Source organism: Martes martes (assembly GCF_963455335.1).
Source record: "Martes martes genome assembly, chromosome: X".
Taxonomy (NCBI): Eukaryota; Metazoa; Chordata; class Mammalia; order Carnivora; family Mustelidae; genus Martes; species Martes martes.
The window spans coordinates 55,196,282-55,217,954 of NC_137897.1; the positions used below are offsets into that span (position 1 = coordinate 55,196,282).

General features: G+C 40.0%; 1 protein-coding gene across 1 annotated transcript in view; it reads left to right on the top strand.

Moving 5' to 3' along the window:
- The window catches only part of KIF4A (kinesin family member 4A), a 118,484-nt gene that overhangs the window by 24,629 nt on the left and 72,182 nt on the right, over positions 1-21,673 (top strand). The window contains exons 8-9 of the mRNA XM_080795062.1: positions 19,282-19,398; positions 20,003-20,178. Of these exons, the coding sequence (XP_080651188.1) occupies positions 19,282-19,398; positions 20,003-20,178 (293 nt within the window). The remainder of the gene's footprint in view (positions 1-19,281; positions 19,399-20,002; positions 20,179-21,673) is intronic.

Sequence of the window (21,673 nt, forward strand, 5' to 3'; positions counted from 1 at the left end):
CTCTAAGTATTCTTATCAATTTGATAAGTGAAAAATGGCATCTCATTTTCCTTTCTATAGTTATTAGTGAAGTTGAACATACTTGTATATTTATAGACCATTTATATTCTGGATTAAATCACCCATTCAAAGTATTCTCTTCCTTTAGTCAGTGTGGGTGCTGAACATTTCTTAAGATTATCTCTATTTTTTGTTGTGACTTTGAATATAAAACATATTCAGATCATTGCCAGATAGATTATAAATAAGTTACAGATGGATGACATAGATTATTCAATTGAAGTATAATATACATGCAGGAAAATGCCCAAATCATAATTATACAGTTTGATGGATAAGTGGTGATCAAGAAACAATATTACAAGCATCCCAGAAGTACCATTTACGTATGCTTCCAGTCTCTAGCTTCCCCAAAGGGTAACCTTTGTGTCTGACTTCTTTCATTCAATGTAAGGTCACCAGAGAAAATATAAGATGGCCAGTTAAATTTGAATTTCAGCTAAACGATGAATCATTTTTTAATATAAGTATGTTCCATGCAAAATGATTCATCATTTATCTAAAATTCAAATTTAACTGGATGTCCTGTTTTTTTTTCTTTTGCTTAATCTAGTAACCCTGACTCAACATTATGCTTCTGAGATTAATCCATATTATTGCATGTAGTTGTAGTTCATTCATTTTCATCACTATGCATATTCTATTGGTGACTATACCACAATTTATTTATCCTTCCTACTGTGGATGAGCATTTGGGTATTTTCCAGTTTGGCGCTGTTATTAATAGTGCTGCTATGAATATTCTTGTATATGTATTTTGGTGAACATATGCACCCAAATTCCTTCATTCCTGAATCCTCCTGTAACTGCTACCCTGTCTCCCTCCCTTTAGAGCCAAGTCCTCAGAAAAGTTAACACTGCTTAGCAACACATGTGATTCACTCTTAGTTACATTTTTTGATGAGATAGAGCATACATACAGAAAATTGTATAGATCACGCATACAGTTTAATGAATAATGATAAAGTGCACAGTCATGTAAGTACCACGTAAGTTGAAGAACAAAAGGTTTCCAGCACCTCTGTATACCCCTCTCAGGTCATGACCTCCTCCCTTCCCTCTAGAGGTAACCACTCCAACTTTCATGAGGGAAATCCCCTGGCTTTCCTTGATGGTAATGCCACCTTTCTATAAATATCAAAGTAGCATAGTTTTGTTCTATTTTTAAACTTTATAGGGGCGCCTGGGTGGCTTAGTGGGTTAAGGCCTCTGCCTTCGGCTCAGGTCATGATCCCAGGGTCCTGGGATCGAGCCCCGCATCGGGCTCTCTGCTCACCCGCTTCCTGCTCTCTGCTCAGCCTGCTTCCCTCTCTCTCTCTGCCTGCTTGTGATCTCTGTCTGTCAAATAAATAAATAAATAATCTTTAAAAAAAGAGAGAGATAAATGGAATCATGCTGTATGTAATCACCTGTGTCTTACATCTTCCATTCAACACTTTGTGTGAGAGATTCATCTATGTTGCATATAGCTGTGGTTCCTTTTTTTCCATTTCAGTATACTATTCCATTATATGTCTATACCACTATTCTCTCTACTGCTGTTGGAGAGTTCATTTGTTTCCAGTTTGGCAGTATTATTAACAGTGTCCTTATGAACATATTAACAGTGTTCCTTATGAACATTTTATACCTTGATGCCTATGTGTAAGAACTTTCTGGGGTAAGAAAAAAAACTGATGAACATAGGGGAAGAAAAGGAAAAATAAAATAAGATAGAAACAGAGAAGGAGGGGTGCCTGGGAGGCTCAGTCTGTTAGGCATCTGCCTTTGGCTCAAGTCATGATCACAGGGTCCTGGAATTGAATCCTGTGTCGGGCTCCCTGCTCAGTGGGGAGCCTGCTTCTCCCTCTCTCTCTGCCTCCTGCTCCCCCTGCTTATGCTGTCTCTTTCTATGTCAAGTAAATAAATAAAATCTTTTAAAATAAATAAACAAACTGGGGCACCTGGGTCTCTCAGTGGGTTAAAACCTCTGCCTTCAGCTCAGGTCATGATCCCAGGGTCCTGGGATCGAGCCCCACATCGGGCTCTCTGCTCAACAGGGAGCCTGCTTCCCCCTCTCTCTCTGCCTGCTGCTCTGCCTACTTGCAATCTCTGTCAAATAAATAAATAAAATCTTTTTTTTAAGTAAAATAAAATAAATAAAGAGGGAGGCAAATCATGAGAGATTCTTAACGACAGGGAATAGACTGAGAGTTGCTGGAGGGAAGGTCGAGGGGTAGGGAGATGGGATAATTGGGTGATGGACATTAAGGAGGGCACTGGGTGTTAAAAGCAACTGAAGAATCACTAAATTCTACCCCTGAAATTAGTAATCCACTATATATTAACTAACTTGAATTTAAATAAAATCTTTTAAAAGAGGATTTTCTGGGGTATATACTGAGTAATAAAACTACTACATCATAGGGTACATACCCAACTGTCTTACAAAGTACCCCAAGGTATGAAAGTCCTTGTAGCTCCACATTCCCCAACACTGGTCAGAATTTAAAATTTTTGCCAATCTAGTGAGTGTGGAGTGATAAACCTCACAGTGGTTTTAATGTTCATTACTTCAGTGACTAAAAGGATTGATCGCCTTTTTCTGTGCTTTTTTGGCCATACATTTTCTTTCTTTCTTTTTTTTTTTTTTGTAGAGATTTTATTTATTTGAGAGAGAGGAGAGAGAGAGAGATCGATCAATCATGACTGGGGGAGGAACAGAAGGAGATGGAGAAACAGACTCCTTGAAGGGCAGGGAGCCCGATGCAGGGCTTGATCCCAAGACCCTGGGATCATGACCTGAGCCAAAGGCAGACACTTAACCAACGAAGCCATCCAGGCGCCCCGGCCACATACATTTTCTTTTCTGTAAAATACCTGTCCTAGTTTTGCCCATTTTTCTCTTGTGTCTTTTTGTTACTGATTTTAAAAAGCAGTTTTTCACATACTATAGATTCTAGTCACTGTTCAGTCATATTTATTACAAACTTCCCCATTCCCACATGTTTTGCAAATATCTTCTCCCTCATCTCTGGCTTGTCTTTTCACTCTTTTCTCATTTATGATTCCTTTATTTTGTGTCCTATTTAAGAAATACTTCAGTACTGCAAGGTCTTGAAGATATTCTTCTAGATTATATAATAGAAGCTTCACAGTTTTGCCTTTCACATTTAACTCTTTAATTCACCTAGAACTGTTTTCTGTACATTGTATGAAGTAGGGGTCCAATTTCACTTTTCCACATAAATACCCACTTGTCCCAGCCCTATTTAATAAAAAGTCTGTCCTTCCCCCACCGCCGAGCGGTGTCACTTCTATCGTATATTAAGGCCCAAATTTGCCTTGGTCTGTTTCTGGGCACTCTATTTCATTAAGTCAAATTAAGTCTTCCAAACCTATGTCCATAATATATCTCCCCATTTATTTAGGACTTCTTTAATATTTCTCAGTAATTTCCCCTGTAGAAGTCTTATACATCTTTTGTTCTATTCGTAGGTAATTTGTATTTTGACAGTATTAGAAGTGATATATTTTTAAATTTCTATTTTAATTCCAGTTAACATACAGTGATATACTATTACTTTCAGGTGTACAATATAGTGATTCAACAATTCCATACATCACCTGCTGCTTATCAAGACAAATACACTCCTTAATCCCCATCACCTATTTAACCCATCCTCCCTCCCACCCCTGGTAACCGTCAGTGTGTTCTCTATGATTAAGAGTGTGTTTCTTCGTTTGTCTCTCTCACTCTGTTTTTTTTTTCCCCCTTTGGCTCACTTGTTTTGTTTCTTAAATTCCTCCTATGAGTGAAATCATATGGTATTTGTCTTTCTCCGACTGACTTATTTTGCTTAGCATTATACTCTCTAGCTCTGTCCACATCCTTGCAAATGGCAAGAATTCATTTTTTATGGCTGAATAAAAATTCCATTTTATACACACACACACACACACACACACACACACACACATATATATATACACACCCCACTTCTTCTTTATCCATTCTTCAATTAATGGACCCTTAGGCTGCTTCCACAATTTGGCTAGTATAGATAATGCTGCTATAAACTTAGGGGTGCATGTATCTGTTCGAATTAGTGTTTTTGTATTCTTTAGGTAAATCCCCAGTACTATAACTGCTGGATCATAGGGTCTTTCTATTTCTAACTTCTTGAGAAACCTCTATACTGTTTTCCAGAGTGGCTGCACCAGTTCGCATTCCCACCAGCAGTGTAGGAGGGTTCCCTTTCTCCACATCCTTGCCAACATCTGTTGTTTCTTACACTGTTGATTTTAGCCATTTTGGCACGTATGAGGTGGTATCTCATTGTAGTTTTGGTTTGCATTCCCCTGATGATGAGTAATGTTGAGCATCTTTTCACGTGTCTGTTAGCCATCTGGATGTCCTCTTTGGAGAAATGTCTATTCATGTCTTCTGCCCATTTTTAATTGGATTATTTCTTTTGGGGGTGTTGAGTTTTATAAATTCTTTTTATATTTTGGATACTAAATTTATTGGATATGTCATTTGCAAATATCTTTTCCTTTTAGTTTTGTTGATTGTTTCTTTGGCTGTGCAGAAGCTTTTTATTTTGATGAAGTCCCACTAGTTTACTTTTGCTTTTGTTTCCCTTGCCTCTGGAGACATATCTAGAAAGAAGTTGCTAAGGCCAATGTCAAAGAGATTCCTGCCTGTGTTCTCTCACATTTTAAGTTTCAGATCTCACATTTAGGTTTTTAATCCATTTTGAATTTATTTTTGAGTATGGTATAAGAAAGTTGTCCAGTTTCATTCTCTGCATTTTGCTGGCCAGTCGTCCCAACACCATTTTTTGAAGAGACTGTCGTTTTCCCATTGGACATTCTTTCCTGCTACTTGAAGATTAATTGACCATATAGTTAATGGGTTTAGAAGTGATGTTTTAAAAACTTTTTTACTGAAGTGTAATTAAAACCAGGAAATTGGGGCATGTGAGTAGCTCAGTCGGTTAAGTGTCCAACTCTTGATTTCAGCTCAGATCATGATCTCAGGGTCGTGAGACTGGGGCCCGTGTTGGGCTCCACACTCAGCATGGAGTCTGCTTGTCCCTTTCCCTCTGCTCCTCCCACTGCTTGCCCCCAATAAATAAATAAATAAATAAATAAATAAAATCAATCTTTAAAACCAGGAAATTACATATAAGCAAATAGCTTGTTGAATTTTCACAAATTGAACAAACCCATGTAACTAGCCTAAGAAGAATATTTAAAAATTTTATGTTCTTTGGTTTTGGTATATGGAAATAAAATTTATTTTTTGATATTGAGTTTTGTCTACCTAGGAACCTGATTGACTCTCTTGGTAGTCTATCTTTATCCACCTTGCTAAAACCACTATGTAAAAGATTATCAGTGATATCTTAATTACCAAAACGAACTGGTTCTTTCCAGTGCCCATCTTACCTTACCTCTTGGTGGCATTGACATTAGAACATACCCTTCTTAAACCTTCTGCTTCATAAATTATCATTCTCTCAGTTCTCTCTCTAACTCAAACTATTCCTTTTCCTTCTCTTTGGATTTTTCTTCTTCCTAATCACTTATGCCAGTTATTGCACCCAGCATGATCTCCTCAATTAGGAATGAGTACCCACTACCTGCTGTTTGTTCTTCCTTAGCAATATTAAAGAGATGCACCCACTTCCAGTCTGTTCCTGCTCCCTCTGCAACGTCCCTGCCTTCGCCCCGCATACCTGGTGAAGAGCTCCTCATACTTCAGCTCCTAGGAGGCCTTCCATTCTAAATACCATACCTACATTAGCCTCCTTAAAATCCCACTCTGTACATGGTGCTTTCCCCGATTAGAAGCGAAGTGGCACATCACCACTTACAGGATGAAATCTGAAATCCATCGCCAGGCCTTCCAGACCCTTTGTACCCCAGTCCCAGCCTACCTCCTCAGCTGTCTTTCACAGCTCCCTCTGCCCACTCTCCACCCCAGCCATGCAGCCTTCGCAGCATGCCCTGCTAATTCTGGCTTCTGTGCACTTCCAGCACAACCATCTCTTCTCTCCCGGAATGCAGCCGTCCTCTCCTCCCCCATCAAACTGTCTGCAGTAGACCCATCTTCCCAGGTCCAACCAGAAGTCTTAGATTTTTGATGTGGTCCTGGTAACCATTTTGTCTTCTAATGTATTTTTTTTTCTCCTTGAGATTATATGGTATCAGGGGATTTCGTTGTCAGTTTCTGGCCCCTCTAGATTTCCAGCTTGATCTCCCACCACTTGCCTACAGACTACAAGGTTCCAACCACAGCAGTCTACTCATCATTTCCAAATAGCACTCTTATTTCAGATCTCTGTGCCGTTGTACTTGTATGTTCTCCGCTGGGTATTCCCCCTCTCCACTCACTGCCTTGCAAATGTGGTTCCATCAAGTGCCCCATTCCTCCTGTGCTTTTAAACCTCTCCTTGTCTACTGGCTTTCCCTCGCACCCCAGCGTAGAAGCGTTCTAATGTGTTTTTCCCATTTTAAGACAGAACAAAATCCTTCATCCTCCTCATACTACTGTTCTTTGCCTTTTACCTTTTACCTCTTACCCTGCCTTTTTGCCAGCCCTCCATCCTCATCCCATTGAAACTGTCCCTGCTGAGGTTACCTAGTGACCTGAAAAACTGGCGCAATTAGGCTCTTTTTCGTCCTCTTACGTGGTCTTTCTAAGTAAGTGGCCCCACAATGTCCAACACCCTGCCCTTTCATCTGGACAGTCTCCTTCCTCCCTTGGATCTGTGACACTGCTGTCTGCCGGGTGTGTTCTTTTCTGAGGACTCTCTCCTCTTCTTCCATCCAGCTATACCTGCAACAGCTCAGGTTCTGTTCTGTGATTTTTTTTCTTTCTCTTCCCACTGTTCAAGCCTATCACATGCCACCTTTGCACCACCTAAGGTGGTCTCACCCACTTAGATGCTTATAACTCCTGCCTACATGCTGCCCAGCCCAAACCTCTTATCTCCATCCCAAATCTCACATCTCCCTTTCAGCCTATAAATGTAGTTGCCTGTGGGACATTGCATGGATGTCCCACAGACAACTCCCATTCTATATACCTAAAACTAAACTCATCTCTCCCTGCCTCTGTTAAACCTGCCCTTCCATTCCCTTCAGTATATAACACCAACATCCCCTCAGTCACCCATGTCAGAAACCAGAGCATCAAGCCGTGCTCTTCCTTCACTCTGGCTCCTTCTCCCAATCCCATCAGTCGCCAAGCTCTTTCAGTCTTAACTTTCTCATCTTTCAAATCACTTTCTTTTCTCTGACCCTGCTACCACTACCTTAGCTCAGGCCTTCAGCATTTCTTAGCTTAGAGCAAGCTTTCCAACTGGTTTCCCTATCTTTTTCAGTCAGGCACCCTTCCACGCCATCTACCGATCAGCAGCCAAGATGTTTTCCTAAACTGGATATCCCTGCTTAAAGCTCTTTTCACAGCTCCTCACTTTGTATTACACTTGTTCTCTAGCCCTCCCTACCTGACTAGCTTCCCCTCTCCCCACCCCTTCCATGCAATCTGCTTAGCCGTTAGAAGTGTGCCAAGTTGTCTCTCCTCTATGCCTCTTTGTACATTCTGCTCCCTCTGCCGGAAATGCTTTCCTTCTGCCCTTACATGGCTAGTTTTGTTTTGCCCTTCAGTACTCAGCTCCAGTTTCATCTCCTTGAAACTCTCTTTGACCACCTTCAATCCCCCACCCCCATCCAGTGCTTACCTCTTTCCTGTGCTAACACTAATCCAACTCTGAAATCCCGTCATCTCCTAAAATGGCTGACTTGACAGCAAGCCAGGCAAAAAGGTGTTTTATTCATCTTCGAATCCTTAGGGCCCGGCACAGTGCCTGACTCGTAGTTGGTCCTGACTGAATGCCTGAATTCTTGCTCCCTTTTAGTCTGACAATTCTTACTAATATTTCAATTCATAATTCAGATGTTGTCCAACAATGAAACCTCTAATATGGGTCAGTCCATCAGCTGGTGTTCCATAGTGTTTTTTCCTAACATTTTATTAGGAAAATTTTTCAAAGATACAGCAAAGTGAGAAGATTTTACAGGAACAGCCCTATACTTAGCATCTGGATTCCACCGTTAACATTTACTATATTTTCTTTGTTACATATCTATCTATCCACTCATTAAACCATATTCTTTTTTTTTAGATGCATTTTAAAGCAAATTGCACACATTAGTATACTTCCTCCTAAATACTCAAGCTTACATGTTATTAACTGGGGTTTAACATTTGTTTATATTTTTTAATGTGGAATTTGTAATGAAAAGCACATATTTTAAGCATATGTTAGCTGGATTTTGACAAAGGTGTTTACCCAAAAGCCTACAAACTAAAACCTTATCACAATACAGAAGATTATTTCCCTTCCCAGTCAGTTGCCACCCTGCCAAATCTCACTACATCCTCCTTTTTCCTTGTAATTACTTGGTTTTTTTATTCCCATTAGACTTTGAGTTCCTTGAACACAAAGACCAGTTCTTATTTTCCTGCCGCCTGTGCCAAGCACTGTGCCTGGCACACAGTTGGTGCTCAGTAACTGTTGGCTGGCCAGATGAACATGTATCTGCCTTATTCCCAGAATGTGAGCACATCTTGTATTCATTCTTTCTCATCTCCCACTTTTTGAAAAGATTGCTTGGTCGTGTCATCTTTAGGTCTTAAATACCTTTGACTCCTTTCCCCTTATTCCTTTTCCCTTGTTCCAGTCCTTAGAGATCTCTCACTTCAACTATTAAAATAACCTGCTAAATGGTTTCTTAAACACCAGTTTGTGACTCCCAAATCTACCTTCCAACTGACGACCAAAGTGGTATTTATAAAATCCAAATTCCATCACGTATACCCTCTCTTTAAAACCTTTCAATTGTGGGGTGGCCTGGATGGCTCTCGGTTAAGCGTCCAGCTTTTGATTTCAGCTCAGGCCATGATCTTGGGGTTATGAGATGGAACCCTAGGTTGGGCTTTGCCCTGGGCATGGAACCTGCTTAACATTTTCTCTCTTCCTCTGCCCCTCTTCTCCCTCCCCCCAAAAAACACTTTCATTTGTTTCCACCATTTACAGCAGATGTTTTTATCTGCTTTCCCTTTAAAGCAAAAGACCTCTTTTTTAAATGAAATCTTACAACAAATTCTAACGGTTGAAATAAATCAGAGAACAGGTTTTATATTCACGTAAATTTATTTTGTAAGTTCAGATTTATAATGTTGTGTAAGTCCATCTTCAAACAATAAGAATATTATAGCTAGTTTATGATCACAATTTCTTTCTTTATAATAACTTGTATGTCATAAAATTTTCCATGTTAAAAAATGCAATACAACAAAGGACTTGTATCTAGAATATACGAAGAACTCTGAAAAATCAATAGTAAAAACAGTCCAACTACAAAGTGGGCAAAAGGCGCAAACAGATATTTCATCAAAGAGGACATACAGATGGCAAATAACCACATGAAAAGATGTTCGGTATCCTTAATCATTAAGGAATACAAATGAAAACCACAATGAGATATCGCTGCATACCTCTCATAATAGCTAAAAGAAAAAATAGTAACAATATCAAATGCTGGTATTGTGACAATACCAAAAGAATGTGGAGAAATTAGATCTCTCATACATTGCTGGCGGGAATGTAAGAAAGGTACAGTCACTCTGGAAAACAGTTTCTTCTAAAACTAAATATGTTCTTATCAAACAATATAACAATTGCACTATTGGACATTTATCCCGGAGAAAGTATATAATTCACACAAAAATCTGTACATGAATGTTCATAGCTGCTCTATTTGTAATGACTAAAAATGAAATGATCAAAATGTCCATTACCAGGCAAATGGTTAAAGAAAATACGGTGCATCCATGCCATGTAATTCTCCTCAGCAGTAGAAAGGAATTGATGCAGACAACAACTTGGATGGATTATTGTTAGGCTGAGTTGGAAAGAAAAGGGGGCCAGTCTCAAACGTATGTATACCATTTAAACATTCTTGAAATGGCAACGCCTGGGTGGCTCAGTCAGTTAGGCATCTGCCTTTGGCTCAGGTCATGATCCCAAGGTTCCTGGGACCAAGCCCTGCGTTGGGCTCCCTGCTCAGCAGGGAGCCTGCTTCTGCCTGTACCTCTGCTGCTCCCCCCAACTCGTGCTCTCTCTCGCTCATTCACTCTTGCTCTCTTTATCTCAAATAAATAAAATCTTTAAAAAAAAAAACAAACATTCTCGAAATAGCCAAATTATAGGGGAGAACAGATTAATGGTTGATAGGGATTGGGAATTGGGGGGTAAAAGAGCAGGTGTGCCTATGAAGGGTAGCATTAGAGAGCCATGTGGTGATAAGACTGTTCTGTATCTTGATTTTTGGTGATAGCTATATGAAGTTATACGTTTGATAAAATTGCACAGAATCACACATGTACGCACGCACACACACACGTAGAGTACATGCAAAAACTGCTGAAATCTGAATAAGCTCGGGATTGTGCCACTGTTAACTTTCCAATGTTAACTATAGCTATGCAATACACTACCATTGGAGAGGCTGGGTGAATGGGGCACAAGACCTTCCTATACATTTCTTTGCAACTTCCTGTGAATCTGAATAATTATTTTGAAATAAAAGCTTTTTATAAATGCAGTATAATGAAAAGTAATTTTTTTCTCTCGTCCCAAATCCCTAATCCACATTTCTTTTTTTTTAAGATTTTATTTATTTATTTGACAGAGAGTTTGGGAAAGAGCACAAGTAGGCAGAGAGGCAGGCCAAGTGAGAGGGAGAAGCAGCCTCTCTGCTGAGCAGGGAGCCGGATGTGGAGGACTCAATCCCAGGACCCCAGAATCATGACCTGAGCCAAAGGCAAACACTTAACCGACTGAGCTACCCAGGCGCCCCCTACTCCACATTTCTAGATATTTTCTCGTTCTGTACAGATGGAGGCATACAAGGTTGTCTATTCTAGTCTACCCTTTATTTTTTTCACTGAATGATATATGTTGGAGTTTGTTCCATGTTAACTTATACATTTCTACCACATTCTTTTTCATGTCTATATATTGTATAGATATACCATTGTATTTATTATACCATTCCCCTACTGATGAACATTTAGTTTGGCTCTAGACTTTTGCTATTATAAACTAAGCTCTAGCAAACATTCTTAATTCTTAGTGTATGACATGATGGGGATTCTGGATGACAGAATCTCAATTAAGATTTTGCTCTAATTTTTCCTATAATTTGTTCTGGTGACACATTATCAAGAACATCCTGATTTATACTGATACGTAGTTGTGAATTAGAAATACTTTTTAACAACCCATTTTACAACCTCAGGATTCTCTTCAATTATTAAACTGATCCAGGAGTTTCAAATGATAAGACATTTAAGTCCAAAGTTGTGTCACTAGCAATATCTTTCCTAGTTTATGTTATGTAATAACTATAAATGCCTAACAGGATACTTGGAAAGTTTACAAGAAGCACTGAAAGTTTTTTTTTGAGTGCCATTGGCTAAGTTCTTCATATGTACTATCTCATTTAATCTTTTCTTCCAGCTTTATTGAGATATTATTGACATATAACATATATAAGTTTAAGGTATACGATGTGATGATTTGATACATGTATATATTGTGAAATAATTACCACAATAAGTTTAGTTAATACCGCTATTCCTTCACATAATTACTGTGTGTGTGTGTGTGTGTGGTGATAACATTTAAGATATACTCTCTTGGGGCACCTGGGTGGCTCAGTGGATTAAAGCCGCTGCCTTCAGCTCAGGTCATGATCCCGGGGTCCTGGGATCGAGCCCCACATCGGGCTCTCTGCTCAGCGGGGAGCCTGCTTCCTCCTCTCTCTCTCTGCCTGTGTCTCTGCCTACTTGTGATCTCTGTCAAATAAATAAAATCTTAAAAAAAAGATTTACTCTCTTGACAACTATCAAGTATAGAATATAGTACTGTTAATTGTAGTCATCATGCTTTACATGAGAGCCCCAGAACTGATTCATCTAATAGCTGGAAGTTTATATTCTTTGACCAACATCTCCGCATTCTCCCACCCCTCAGCTGCTGGCAGCCACCATTCTACTCTCTTTCTATGTGTTCAGTTTTTTTAGATTCTATTTATAAGTGAGGACCTACAGCATTTGTCTTTCTCCATCTGACTTATTTCACTTAGCATAATGTTCTCAAAGTTCATCCATGTCACAAAAGGCAGGATTTCCTTCTTTTTCGTGGCTCTATAATATTCCATTGTGTGTGTACAACGAATTCTGTGCACTCATTCATCCACCAGTGGGCATGTGGATTGCGAACAGCCATTTGGTACCACGCAACTGACTATGACACAGTGAGGAGTGCGTGAATGGAGGAGCTGCCTCTGTCTGGTGTCTCAGGACAAACTCGTGTACAGTGGTATGATAACTTGCACAATTTTCCATGTGCGAGCATGTGGCCAGGAAAAGAGTCTGTGCAAAGCCACAACCTGAAAATACACGTTTGCAAAAAAGTCAAACATATGCACAAATGATACAGGTGCTTTCACAGACTGCAGAAAACTTCACTAACCTTGCCACACAAGGTGGTATGTTGGTAGACTCCAGTATCTTGAGATTTGAAATATAGCACATTGGAGTGAGCTGCTTAAAGGCAGTTTTTAAAATAGTTAAAATATTTGTAAATAGTGGTAATGGTTACACAACGGTGTGAATGTACTGAGTGCCACTGAACTGTATGTACACTTAAAAATGGTTAAAATGGTAACTTTCATATTATGCATATTTTACCTCAATTAAAAAGCTTAAAAAACAAAACCCAAATTACAGTTGCTGAAACTCGGAAGCATCTCTGCGGTTCCCTACAGAATCCCTAAGGTTCTAAGGAACACCATTTGAAAACCACTGACCTACGGGATAAATACACATACCTGAGACTGACTGATCTGTCGTGCACTTATGATCTCTCCCTAGCTGTCCTCTGACCTTTTTTGTCACTCTCCATCTCATTACCGTGCATTGTATTGGTAATGAACTACCCGTAGTTCCTCACAAATATGTGCTTTGACATAAGCTGCTTCCTCTGCTGGAATGCCCTCACGTTCTTCTTTATTATCCTTCTCTCTTCCACTGGCACTGTTATAGTCATCCTTCACATTTCAACTCAAATTTTTAAATCTTTTCCAAAGCCTTCGTTTACCTTCCTGGGTAAAGTTTACAGCTCCCTCTTAGGAGAACCCATTTTCACTATACATGTCTCTTCCTTTAATACTACCTGTTTGCAGTTATTTTTGTTTGTGTCCATCTCCCCCTTTAGATTATGAACTTCTTGAGAGCGGGGATTGTGACTTCGTCATCTTTGTATCTCTAATAACTAGCACAGTGCCTAGAACATTGTACCTATTCACTAAGCATTTGATGAAAAGGACTCAGGTGTGTGGGGTGAGATGAGGAAGAGTCCCAGGTTTGCCATTTGTTGCATGACTGGTTAGACGGTGAGAAAAATGAAAACGACAGTGCTGGAAGTGAAAAGGTTTGGTGCTGAAAGATGAATTCTGTTTTGTTTTGTATTTCTTGCAATGCCTTGTGGGCACAGCCCACTGGAGGTTATTTGGTACCCGGCCAAAATATAGCTTTGGGCCACAGGAGAGAGGTCTTGTTTGGAGATGCAGATTTGCAACTCATTCATTATAGTTTTTATTGGAACTCTAGGCTATATAAATTAACCTAAAGAGAGTTTGTATAGGGAGAAAAGACCTCAAGACAGTTTCAAGAGAAGATCTACATTTAATGGGTGGGTATTAGAAAAACAGTCCCATTAAGTAGACTGGAAATGATTGAGAATGCGGAGCACAGTAGTTGCATGGCTCTGGGGCAGAGACTGGAGAAAGTTCCAGAGTTCCTTATACACATTTTCTTTTTTTTTTTAAGATTTTATTTATTTATTTGACAGACAGAGATCTCAAGTAGGCAGAGAAGCAGGCAGAGAGAGGAGAAAGCAGGCTCCCCGCTGAGCAGAGAGCCCGATGCGGGGCTCGATCCCAGGACCCCGGGATCATGACCTGAGCTGAAGGCAGAGGCTTTAACCCACTGAGCCACCCAGGTGCCCCCTTATACACATTTTCTACCCATCCCCTCTTTTCAGACCCAAGTCTGTCCTCTTTCTGTCCTCTTTCTGATGTACCTGGTGCTGCCGCTAAGTGACCAAATCAGCTCATTTCCGTAGAGATTAGGACCATGGGCTTTGGAGCCAGACTGTGTATATTTGAATCCTGACCCTGCCGCTTATTAGCTGTGTGACCTTGGGCAACTTCCCTAACCTCTTTGTGCCTCGACTCTCATATATGTCAATATAATGACAATCATACTTTATAGGACTGTTGTGAGGATGAGTTCGTATGTATAAAGTACCTAGAATAGTGTCTGGCTTATGTCAACACTATATAAACTTAGCTGTTATTATCACTGTCACCATTATCGTCCCCCTGCAGACTCTTTAGATTGAGGCTTCTTCTATCTTGCTAAGTTAGTTACTACTTCTCTACCTATACTCTAAAAATATATTGAAACCTCCTGGTACTGATATTTCTTTCCTATGTTCTGTGATCTGGTGGGTGAGTACTTTTAAAATTCCGTTTACTGGTGTTTTAGGAGAGGGAGAGTAGAGAAGTGCTGGTGGTCAGTTTCCTGTGTCTGAACAGAACTTCCTATAATGTTCTGTGTTCTTTTTGTATATGAGTTTCTTTGCCATGTTGATTTCTATGAAGCTATGTCTATTTTTTTATTGGAATAATTTATGACTAGATAATTACAGTTTTGTGTTAGAAAGCCTTCTGTCCTTTTTTCCCTTTTAGACGTCCTGTTCCCAGAAAGTTAGCTGTCTTTTTTCCTGAATTTTGGAGATCTGTTTTCTTAACAGCTAGCATACTGGTGTATAACCATACCCCTTGGTCCCCAACCAACAGATTCCCATCATTTTACTTATATAATCAGTTCTTCCATGTGTGTCAGCTTGAAGCCCAAAACAGCCATTTTCTTATTCACTCACAGTATCTTCTGAGTGAGGAAATTGTCATCAGAGTATATTAGGAATTGATCAGATGCTCTGCTTTCAGCCTCACATATCTGAGTAGATATCCAAATCATCCAAGTTTGTCTACCCTATTCATAAAAACTTATGTGTAGGTAGGACTTTGTAGATCACATTTGATTTTTTATCATAGTCCCATGAGGTAAGATATGATGTACACCTATTATACAAATAAAGGAAAGTTTCAGTGGCTTGTCCAAGATCACACATATTGGTAGGTGGCAGAGGCAGAGTTTGAACTAAGATTCTGTCTCCTAATCAAATTCCCTGTAACTCTATCCCTTCTCAGGATTTACTCCTGAGTTTTGTGAGCCATTGCAATAACAGTTCTTTCCCTTTCTAACTAGGTAGACTGTATCAATACTTTAATACTCTTTCTGTTTTCCACCCTGTCTTACTCAGCTACCTGCCTTAAGTTCGCAGATGCTTTCTTCACCTATAGAGCAGAGTTTCTCAGCTGTGGCAAGATTGATATTTTAGATCAGATCATTTGAGAGGCTGTCCGGTGCCTTGGAGGATGTTTAGTGGCATCCTTGTCCTCTACCCACTAGATGCCAGTAGCAGTCACTGCCACCCACAAATTGTGACAACCGAAATGGCTCTAGATATTGCCAAGCATCCCTTCGAAAGCAAAATTAATCCCCATTTGAGAGCTGCTTCATATGGAGCTACTTCATTTCTCTCCTACCTGGCTCTCCTCCCTTGTTACTTCTATTCTAGCACTGAAACCTGTTGTAACATGCCTCCACGATACAAGTCATAGTTCCCTTTTAAGTTAAAATCTCTTTTCCTGATTTGTTGCCATAGTAAATAAATACCAAAAAATGTCGAGTAGTGTTCTTGATCCTCTCCTTGTTTGATCTGTTCTCAGTCTCAGAGAGAAAAAGTCCTGATTTTATAATGCTATCTGGCCATTTTTCTCCATAACCATCCTCGATCAGAAATTTAAATCTCTGCAAATGTGTGCTTCCCAATCTTTATGAAGTATACTCCATCCATGTCAAGTATTTGTCATTTTAAAATCTCTTAACAATAGGAAATCAAATCCTCTTTTGTGATGGTTTATTTCTAGAGATTCATTTCCCTTGCTCCTTTCTACTCCAAAACCCTGATTCTCATTTGAAGAAGAAAACAACGAGCCTCTTTATACCCAAGCATATGATTCTTGGTTAGATCCTAGTTGCCATAGATTCTCCTCAGGGTTCATCTAGATTTTTTTATTGTTGTTCTTGCATGAAACTATTGATGGAAGTTTTGCTCAGCAGGTTTGAAAAACCTCCCCATCTCTCCTTTACATCCCAGATGGAATATAAGCCAATAAGATGGCACAGTGTTCTGTTTGCCTCAAAGGGGATAGAAAAGAAAGGGGTAAACTAATACAAGAATTAGTACAGGTTTTGGCAAGCAGCTTTGGTAAATCTTGCTAGACTCTCCTTCACATCCTGGATAGGCTAAATGGCCCTGAAAAATGGTATCCCTTGCAGTTAGCAATAAAGGGAAAAGAAAGGAAAGGTTGCTTGAGGGGACTGTTTTTGTTTGAGATTGGAGTGATTTGAGCATGTATATAGACTGAAAAGGAATTCATGAAGGGAAAAAAGTTGAAGATCTGAGAGAGAGGGAGAAGATCAAAGGGTCCAGGGTTCCAGCGAAAATGGAGGGAACAGAAACAAACCAGCAGAGCTGAAGGGGAAATAAAGGTAGTTATTTACTCCTCTGAAACAAGGAGAGGGATGAAGGAATCAGTAACAGCAAAGAAAAGACTATGAGATGAGGAGAGGGAAAACCTTCCCTTGTAGAAAACTTTGATCTCCACAGTGTATTTGTTGAAGTCATCCACTAACAGAGTGAAGGGAGATTTACAGTTTTGAAAATGATGAATGGTTAGAATAGCTGCTGTGGTGAAGTAGGGATGAGGAAGAAAAGATTGTCAATTGACCAAAGGTTCAGCTAAAGTCAGATACCAATGTTTTATAATGAATGGATCGAGTCCATTTGGTTATGTGATTTTCTTCAGCATTGCAGCCTACAGAAACTTATACATATACACAGACACACACAGTCGATTTAACTTGTGACTGGGAATTAACTTGATGGAAGGCAGAAGGTCATGGGTCTAGTGAGTATTTGGGAAAGCCTAACTGAAATGATCAATCACAGGGTCCAGTTTAAGGCCCAGGAGAGAATGATCTACTGGGAGTATTAGAAAGTGGCAGGGTGGGGCACCTGGGTGGCTCAGTGGGTTAAGCCTCTGCCTTTGGCTCAGGTCATGATCTCAGGGTCCTGGGATCGAGCGCCACATCGGGCTCTCTGCTCAGCAGGGAGCCTGCTTCCCCCTGTCTCTCTGCCTGCCTCTCTGCCTACTTGTGGTCTCTCTCTCTGTCAAATAAATAAATAAAATCTAGAAAGAAAGAAAGAAAGAAAGAGAGGGAAAAAAGAGGCAGGGTGCACCTGGGTGGCTCAGTTGGTTAAGCATCTACCTTCGACTCAGGTCGTGATACCCGGGTCCTGGGATCAAGTCCCCCCTCAGGCTCCCTGCTCAGTGAGGGGTCTGCTTCTCCCTCTCCCTTTGCTTCTCCCCCCACTTGTGCTCTCTCTCATGCACTCTCTCTCTCAAATAAATAAATCTTAAAAAAAAATAAAGTGTCAGTAGGGGCTCCTGGGTGGCTAAGTCGGTTAAGTGTCCGACTCTTCATTTCATCAGATCTCAGGGTCATGAGATCAAGCCGCACATTAGGCTCTGCACTCAGAGGGGAGTGTGCTTGAGATTTCTCTCCTTCTCCCTCTCCTTTTACCCCTCCCCCAACTGGCACTTGCATGCGTGCCCACATGCTCTCTCTCTCTCTCAAATAAAATCTTTTTTAAAAAGTGTCCAAAAAAAATGTCAGGGGTACCTGGGTGACTCAGTCCATTGGGCATCTGCCTTCAACTCAGGTCATGATCCCAAGGTCCTGGGATCGAGCCCTGCGTCAGGCTCCCTGCTCAGTGGGGGGACCTGCTTCTCCCTGTCCCCCTGCCTACCTTTCCCCTTGCTTGTGCCTGTGTGCTCTCTCTGTCAAATAAATAAAATCTTTTTTTAAAAAAAGGTGTCAGTAAATTGATGGTCTCAATAAGGGTGAAGAACAGGATTCATGAAAGGATTGTAGGACACAGTCAGGAATTCTGGAGCTCAGGATCTTGTAGATCTGATTGTTTCTGGTTATAGGGGAGTCTAAAGTATGACCAAGTAAGTAAGAGATAGAGTAGCCTTAACAAAAATGATCCCATTTCTTTAGCATTTAACTCTGTACAAGTATCTTATTTCATTCCCCACTACAATCCAATGAGGTAGATAGATTTGCCTCATTTTAGAGCAGAACTTCACCCAAATCGTATAGGTAGTCAGTGGTAGAGCCAGGATTAGAACCTAGCTCTATGTGAAGCCAAAAGCCCATGCACTTAACCACTATACTATATAGACTTTACACAACAAATGTAATCATGAGAAAATCAGGGGCTTTGGAAGGACCTCAGAGATTATTACAAGATTTAAAAAGCGAACCTTGGAATTAAAGAAGTGGAAAAGAATCTTTGCCCTTTTTAAAAGCAACAAGAGAACATTTATTCCTGTATGGTGTCATAGAAAGAGCATAGGACTTAAGTGAGATCCTGAAATGGAATGTTAGGCCTACAACTCACCAGCTGTTTGACCTTAGACAAGTCAGGGAACCTCTGTGCTGGTTTCCTTATCTGTAAGGTGAGAATGATAGTAAAAATAGTTTAGCAAGATGACAATAAAAAATAGCTGTTCATCTAATTTCTCCATGTTAATTTAAGGATTAGATGTGATAATGGATGTAAAAAGTAAATATACAAATGCTGTTGTCATGGTGATAGTTATCTGTGTGTCTACTTTGTTTCCATGGGAAAGGGCAAGAAGTGCCAGCAAATTCAGTGTGCATATCCAACATTTAGACCTTTGTCCTCAGAAAAGTGAATAGGATCAAGAAGTTTCCTTAAGATTGATGATGTAAGATTTCTGTAGGGTTTTCATTTTAAGCAGGTATATATTTTATGCAAGTATATGTTCGATACTTGACCAAGCAATGTAAATTTCCTTTCCTGCTATTAGGTATTAATATTAACCGAGGCCTCCTGTGCTTGGGAAATGTAATCAGTGCTCTTGGAGATGACAAAAAGGGTGGCTTTGTGCCCTATAGAGATTCCAAGTTGACTCGACTGCTTCAAGGTAAGCCCAAAGTGTTTCTCAAAATAAGAGAGTGACTCAGAATAATAGTGCTGAGAAGGTGAAGACAGGACAGGTAAACAGATTTTTGGACTATCACATACAGAGCTGTCTAACTGATAAAGAGCTTTGAAATAGACCCAGGCTTCTATGATAATGGAAAGATGTCTTCATCTATGGCTTTGAGAGCCAAGAAATCTATAGAATGACAACTGTGCTTAGTCCTCTGTCCCTGAAAATGAATCTGATTACTGTTTATTAGTGCCTGTTAAGCAGAATTAAAACCTACCTAGAGGGGGCATCCTAAGAATGTTTAATTCTAATAGTGGCTCCTAACTTACTCGGGTCAGGCCCCAGTTATTTTAAATTGATTAAGTGCTGACATCACAATCTTAACAAGGGGGACACATGGAATAGGATTCTAAACTATATCATTTACACATCAAAAATTTTAGTATTTTTCTATCGACACAAATAGGAAATTTGCAGATTCTTAAGAATTTTTTTCTTAGAATTTAAGAACTCTGAGTTTGAAGCCACCAACCCAAATGGTCAGCTTTGCTTACATCCTACTTCTTGGATTTTATTTCCTCCTGTTCTTTTTCAGATTCTCTGGGAGGTAATAGCCATACTCTTATGATTGCCTGTGTGAGTCCTGCTGACTCCAATCTAGAAGAAACATTAAATACCCTTCGCTATGCTGACAGAGCAAGAAAAATCAAGAACAAACCTGTTGTTAATATTGATCCCCAGACAGCTGAACTTAATCATCTGAAGCAACAGGTACAAGAGCCTTAAAATTTGTTGGGAAAAATTATAAGTATGTGAGTGGAATGATGGATCTTCTGTTTCTCAGCTTCTCTACCAGAGGTTTAGAGATGATAGCTAAGCATTCTGTTAGTTTGGGAAGATCTTAAAGTAATTCCTATTGACATGTTTATTGTCATATGTAAGGTTTGAGGGTAGCATTAGAGATTTCGCTGACAAAGAAGTGAGAGATGAGGCAAGAGACGTGGGCAAGAATCAGATCCTGAAAGTCCTTATATGACCTCATAGAGGATTTGGAATTTAACCCGAAAGCTGTAGGGAGCCACTGGAAGATTTTAAGTAAGTGGGTGACGTGGTGAAATGTGTGTTTTAGGGAGATCACTCTAGCAAGCACAAAAAAAGTGGATTAGAAGTGGGTATGACTAGAAGTAAGAAAATAAATTACACCAGTACCCACCCCCTTATCCATGGTTTCACTTTCCACAGTTCCCGTTACCCATGTTTAACCATGGTCTGGATGCAGATGATTCTCCCTTCTCATAGATTGTCAGAAAGTTAATAGTAGCCTAATGCTACATCACAATGCCTGTGTCATTCACCCCACTTAGACACTCAACACATAGATATTTTATCATCTCATATCACAAAAAGTGTAAGGACAGTATCTCGATAAGACATTTGTGGGGGGGGTGTACCTGGGTGGCTCAGTGGGTTAAAGCCTCTGCCTTTGGCTCAGGTCATGATCCCAGGGTTCTGGGATCGAATCCCGCATTGGGCTCTCTGCTCAGCGGGGAGCCTGCTTCTCCCTCTCTCTCTCTCTCTGCCTGCCTCTCTGCCTACTTGTGATCTCTATCTGTCAAATAAATAAATAAAATTTAAAAAAAAAAGACGTTTGTGGGGGACCACAGACATAACTATTACTATAGTATATCATTATAATTGGTCTATTTTATTGTTATTATTGTCAATCTCTTACTTGCCTCATTTTGAAATTAAACTTTATCATAGGTATATAGGTATAGGAAAAAGCACTGTACATGTAGAGTTCGGTACTAGCCACCATTTCAGGCATCCACTCGGGGTCTGGGAACATATCCCCCACAGATCTGCTGTAGGCTATTATAATAACCCAGGTGAGAACTATGGCTTGAACTAAAGACAGTAGCCATAGAAATAAAGAGAAGGGTGCAAATTAGAAAGAAAAATTATTAGAGCTTGCTTAGTAACATTTGATATGGAAGGGAGAATCAAGGCTTTTCTCGGGTTTCTTGCTTGGACAACTGTTTAAACGGTAGTACCCATCATTGAGTCAGGGCATACAGGAGGAAAAACAAAGTCAGGTGGGAAAATGGGAACAATGAGATTCAGTTTGGGGCATTTTGAATTTGAAGAGCTTAGGGGACATCTGAGTACAGTTGTCCAAACATAGCTGGCCATTTGGGTTTAACGTTGAGAGGTCTGAGCAGATTTGAGAGTCATTAGCATTTAGATGGAATCTGAAATTATAGAG